The sequence below is a fragment of the Vigna unguiculata genome, chromosome 4 (assembly GCF_004118075.2).
Source record: "Vigna unguiculata cultivar IT97K-499-35 chromosome 4, ASM411807v1, whole genome shotgun sequence".
Classification (NCBI taxonomy): domain Eukaryota; kingdom Viridiplantae; phylum Streptophyta; class Magnoliopsida; order Fabales; family Fabaceae; genus Vigna; species Vigna unguiculata.
Window position 1 is genome coordinate 32,377,923 of NC_040282.1, and position 6,092 is coordinate 32,384,014.

The 6,092-nt window shown below is 32.5% G+C and overlaps 1 protein-coding gene across 1 annotated transcript; it reads right to left on the reverse strand.

Moving 5' to 3' along the window:
* Window positions 1-1,503: 1,503 nt before the first annotated feature.
* On the reverse strand, window positions 1,504-5,556 carry LOC114181175 (5-formyltetrahydrofolate cyclo-ligase-like protein COG0212). Its single transcript, XM_028067536.1, has 6 exons — window positions 5,160-5,556; window positions 4,751-4,841; window positions 3,085-3,311; window positions 2,663-2,738; window positions 2,041-2,166; window positions 1,504-1,833 (listed from the first exon to the last, which is right to left on the reverse strand). The coding sequence occupies exons 1-6, from the start codon at window positions 5,511-5,513 to the stop codon at window positions 1,679-1,681; spliced, it is 1,029 nt and encodes a 342-aa protein (XP_027923337.1). The 5' UTR covers window positions 5,514-5,556; the 3' UTR covers window positions 1,504-1,678.
* Between the last annotated feature and the right edge of the window lie 536 nt (window positions 5,557-6,092).

Consider the following 6,092-nt stretch of genomic DNA (forward strand, 5'->3'; position numbering starts at 1 on the left):
TATGCGAGTCAAATTTGAGTATTGAAAGAGCACATAATTTTGTTGGATTAAAGTTTCAACTTGTTTACACCAAAGTAGTCCAATTTTAGATAACCTTGGTTACAATTTTACCTTTTATTTTCTTAATAAAGAAGGTGTGCCGCACCATGACGACCTCTAATTTTTAAAAAGAATTGAAAGTTGAACATAATACTAACCACTTTTAATTTAAAATAAAAGAAAAATGAAAATTGTCTTCATTCACCACGATTTAAGTTCAACCTTCTACCTATAGTGAAATTGTGAGCAAGGAACCTGACTTCCTCTCTTAAAGTCGTATTCTCTGATCACGACTTATCTAATTATATAATTGTTTCAAAAGTTACCTAATTGTGTAATTGTTGTCTGATATTTATATTATTATATTATTTTTATTAATTTATATATATATATATATATATTATATTTTTATTGTTTAAAAAGTAAAATAAAAATTAATTTGATGGACATCGGTTATAAATGGATTAAAGGGATTAAGGTTCTATATCTGATTATAAGATTTTTTTCATACCAAATCATCAAGAAAGTGTGAAATAAAAGAAAGATAGATTGTGAATAATCTTGATTAATATAACTCTATATTATAAAATGTTGACATTTTATATTTTTCATTGCATAAAATGAATTAGTTGAATAATCTTGAATTGAAATAAAAATTCAAATACCCATTTATGTGAATTTAATAAATTAAAAATATTAAAAATTGAAAAGAATTACAGTATAAAAATGATTTAAGTAAAAGAAATATTTTTTAATTAAATAAATTATATATAAAAAATTTAATTTAACACCCTAGATATTTTATCCAAATTCAGCAACTATGATCTAAATTGAATAAAACTAAAATTTTCAAGCAAGGGACTAAGGGGGACGGGTCTCCCACAGTTTTTACACAAGGTTTTGTTTATTTACTTCTTTATCATATGTGTAATGAAAAATATATTTATAAATTCAAGAAAATAAGATTCTTTTATCATAAGAAATGTTTAATAATAATTTTTACAACTTAAAAGAACTAAATCAATTATTTAAACATCTATAATAAAATCATTTTTAGATCAATAAAATGGATAATTATTTTCAAATAAAATTCAACCTCTTAGATTTTTGTCATTTGTCTAACAAAAACTAGCTTGAATAATTTTGTAAAAAAAAACACACACACACACACCGAAAAAGAAAGTAAATAAAAAAGGCAATAAATTAATTTTTGTAGGAGTTAAAATCAGTTTTTTGAAAAGGTTGTAAGCATTTAGCTTCTCCAATTGATTTTAACTTATTCATAAATTAATTTTAATTTTATAGAAAACTTATTTTACTATTTTTTTCTCATTTTGTGTAATACCGATACAAAAGAAAACCTGTTCACAGATAGCATAAATAAGCCAGACAAACTCATCCTCTAGATACATTCAACATTAACAACGGCAGTCTTCCCCATCCGAGGCTTCTTAAAAGGCTTCATAAACAATATTCAGATGGGTTGAAAATGCTTATTTCTTTGAAGAGGTCTTTACATAACAATGCTAGATATATATACACGTAAACAATTTTAAAGTTAAACGTTCAGTTTTCTCATTACTTAACACTAAACACCTCTAATATATACATAAATCCATCAAAACTTACATGTATATAACTAACCCCTGCGACTTCGTTGAGCAGTGGGTGGTAATTTCTCTGATGGACCAGTAGGAAGCTTCGTTCCAGTCTCTTGTTCAATCCTCTTCTTGAGCTCCCTCAGTATACGAATCTGTCCAAGCTTCTCAGGAGACAACTTGTCCCAATAAATCCCTGCAGCAAAGATAATACGTTGGTTAGTCTTTTTTACAAATATCGGAAGTTATGAACATCCAACAAGGGAAAGAGAAACTGAAGCTACAGCATTCAAGGTTGACCACTTGTGCAGAAATTACATCTATGCAAGGGCATCTCAATGATTTACAGATTAATGGGTAAGAAAAAGACGTAAAGACAGATAGGTGGCATTGTTTCACCAACCTTGAGGCTTTGGAATAGTCGTGTGTGTGAAAATGACTTGTGTTGGAGTACAAATGATATCCACTGGTACGTCGTGGATTTTTAGTTTTTCAACTGGAATGTCGTCCACCAATTGGCAGTCATGCACTGCAACGGTTGTTCTCAATGTGTTACATACAAAAGAAGACAAATTGTAAATTTTACACAAGGAAAGAATAAAAAGGTAATGAATAGGGCTGCACATTACAATATGGTATGGAGGAACTCATTAGTGATTATATTGCACTAAATTCAATTAACAAGTCAGCATTAGTGCAAGGAAACTACGTTTTGCAACCCAAATATGTTCGACCCAAATAAACCTTTATAAATAAAAGAGGCTAGAGAATCATGTGTGGAAACAGAAATAATATCAAGCATACAGGGTATATAATTCTTTTAAAAGAAAAGTGTTTTTCTTAAAAGAGGTTACATAACCAACTTGTGTCATAACCATGTTTTAAAATTGAAATATGAAATAAGTATGAGTGTTATACATGCAGGTACTTCAACAGTTGAAATTGTGTTTTCAAAATGTCCGAGAGAAAATTTTAAAATGACGGGCTCACAAAAGTGGTAAAGGCAGGTTAGGAACCAAAACTACCTGAGGTAACAACTGGTGTTGAATCGTCGATGGCTCCCATGTACCTCAGCATACCGTATTCAAGTTCCGCAAATCCCTGCAGTTGAATCTTATTAGTTGAAGGAACACTCAAATTCAAAAGTCCATTAATAGATTAAAAGGTCCCTCAAGGCTCACGCATACCACTCAGAGGAAAGTAGGGATTTTTTGTTTCACGGGAAGCTTTGAAACTAGACTGAGGTTGGTTTCCTTCCAGAGGTATATTTCATGGGCAAGAAGTTTCATGATATGTAAGCAAATAGAAGGTCAAAACTTTTAAACGCAAGATCAATACAGGTTGCCAAGCATTAAAAATCTAATTTTGTAGTTCTAGACTTTTAATTGATAAGTGAACAAAAAGATTAAACATGGCCATAATAAAATTCAAAGACATGTAAATTTACCTCTCCCTTTCCCAATCGAGCCCCTGTCCTTGGGTCAACAGCAACTGATCCAATAACAATAAGATCTACCTTTATCTTTTCATCTAACCCAATCGGTCGTCCATGCTTGGCAACACCAACAGAAGTGCAGGCTTCCTTCATAGTATCCAAAGTTAACATACTGGATTCAAGAACCGAGAAGAAACCTGTTCTCAAACGAGGTTGAGGAGTCAACAACTTCTTCCCATCTGCGAAATATGTTGAAGATATACAGTTAGAAGGAAACTAGAGGAGAAGATAAGAACCTCGAGTCTTGAATTAACTAAATTCTTAAAGTCTTATTTTATTATTATAATTTTATAAAATTGATCACAAATTCTGCTTTAGCCAGTTCAAGTTTCTTAATGTTATTCACATTATGCTCAATTTAGATAATAAAGGACCAGTAAAGAATTAGTCTAACACTCTCACTTATCAAAATAATAAGGCAAATCAAGAGTAAAGATGGCAGGCAATCACAATCACCAAAAGGCAGGTATGTCAAACTTAACAAAGTGAAATATAACACTTTCAGTAAAAAAAATGTACACAGTAAAAGACCGTCATGACCATAGATATCTTAAATGCATAACCATAAAAAGTTTTACCTGACCTACTAACAAAAATACTGAGTGTTACAGGAAAATCCATCTTTTAAGGATTCTAAAATTTACATCAAATTATCGATTTCTGTATTGATTTAGAATCCATATGGTCAGACATACAGTACGCTAGCAGGAGCCTTCAATGTCACAAGATCTTACATGTCCTGATAACTTAGGATTAGATACACAATGTTGTCCACATAACGAGGATTCTCAAATGATTACTAATAAAAATAAAACCTGAAATGTGAAGTTCAGTCACTGACATCTAAGCCAGACCTTCACAACTCTTTCACGCCACATTAATATTACTAAAAAAATAATAGTGTCAATGTATTCTACTCAACAATTTTTTATAAAAGCCTCACTTTTAAAGGCAAAACTAATAGTAGCTTACTGCAAAAAGGGATATACTGATTTACAATGACAATTAATAACCCATACTGATTATCATTCACTTTTAGCTACACCGTACTAATACTACGTTTAGATGGAACAGTTCAGGTTCAGGAAGATGCTCCTGAGCTTACATGATGCAATCCACTAGCTGTCAAGCAGTCATGCATGCAACAACTTCTACCAACTAACTGTCAAGCAGGTTTATTTTTTCTTTTGATATTCTTCACTTAGAATGATGCAACATTTAGACTACTCTTGCAGTCACAACAATAGCAATTGATCAACACCTGAGATTAACATGACAAAATTTAAAACTGAGCCACCGATATTGAGAAGTAGCTAAATGTGCGGTTCTGTATGACTACACAAGCGAGTTTCTAGTAGCATTATTCTTCCACTTTTCATGAGCATATATCTTTCTAAAACCTTTTCATTTCTTGTTATTTCTCACTTATCTACAATCCCTTCAAACTCAGAAAAAATGCAACAAAACCAATGAGGCGTCAACCACACAGCACCACACACAAAAGAAACTTGAACATTCCCCTCCCCACTCAGCGCCACTCAAAACCAATGTTCATAAATAGCATTACCCTCCCCACTCAGCACCACACACAAAAGAAACACCAAATGAAGTATCAGACCTGAAAGAGTGAGAAACCTGACTTGTTTCTGAGGAGAATCTGGATTAACCTTTACACATTGAGCAACTTGAAAAACATCTAGCTCCCTCATCTGCCAAAACCCACATCAAACAGTTCAATTAACCCATTTCAAATCCAGGGTAACTTTGATATGTTTTTTCACTTAACAAGTTTTCTTATGGAAGCTAAAGCTCCTCATATCAATCTCATTCATTTCATTTCGTACTATACTACTTCAAAAAAAGATGTCATTTCATTCAATCTCCTGTTATCTTATCAGATTATATTGAAGTTTATTTAATTTTCCCTTCATCTTGTCTCCTCTATTTATAAAAAAGCTTATTCTTATCCAATCATGCCCTGCTCTTTCATTAAGCGGGTTCTTCACTTTCCATTATAAAATGAATACCTTTTGAGCAGCGACGGGAGCCCCAACGAAATTGGGAATGCGATGGTGAACAGGTCGAGGGTTGTTGGCAAAATTGCGGGCCTCCATCATGTCCCATATCCTCTTTCGGATTACCCATTTCCAGGCCTTCGGGTCAGCGGCTTCCGCCATGGCTCGCCGGGCCTCCGCGTCGAGCGCCAGCCGCTCCGCCTCGTACGCCGCCGCGTCGAAGGGCTGGTTATTCTTGTGTGTTCTGGCAGCTTCCACCTTGAAGCACCGGCGAGGATGCGTGGAGAAGGAAAAGGTGCAGAGAGAGGGAGCCTTGAAGGGGTTGGTTGTGAGCATAAATGGATGTGATAAGCGGAAAGCTTCCATTTTATTACCAAACGTTTCGGTTTGATTTGAAACTATGCTTTGCTCCGGTTACAAGTGTACATATCAAAAAAAAAAAAAACTAAAATATGACGAAAAAAAACCCACTATTATATTTTCCTAAAAAAAAAATAGAAGACTTAGTTTCATTTCATCGTGTAGTTAAAAATACTTTGATCTTCATTCTTATAAAAAAATCTTATTTTAATTATACCGGATGAATTTTTTATTTTTTAAATCCTTACATATAATTTTACTACTTATTAATCTTTACGCCATAATTAAAATATATGTAAATAAAAATATGACTAAGATACAATGTTATCGGATAATGAAAAATAGCAGCAACTCCAAAAATCTTTATAAAATTATAACTGAACCATAATGGAAATATTATAGTAAATAAAATATAATACCATTACATAAACTTTTAATCTTGAGTTGATCCTAAAATTTTTTGAATGACATTGTTGGTCACTTGTGAGCTGATATAGCTAAAACAACTCTTCAAAGAATTTCAATTTGAAGAAAATTCCCAAATACATGTGAATTGTAATTTCATAGCAAAATTGGAATCTAGAT

Bases quoted from the DNA above. Each gene is read 5' to 3' on its own strand.
- LOC114181175 (XM_028067536.1), bottom strand. From the start codon at position 5,513: ATGGAAGCTTTCCGCTTATCACATCCATTTATGCTCACAACCAACCCC. The intron at 2,739-3,084 runs GTAAATTTACAT...ATTCAACTGCAG, and splicing joins CTCGATTGGGAAAGGGAGAG to GGATTTGCGGAACTTGAATA. The intron at 2,167-2,662 runs GTAGTTTTGGTT...CAACCGTTGCAG, and splicing joins AACACCAGTTGTTACCTCAG to TGCATGACTGCCAATTGGTG.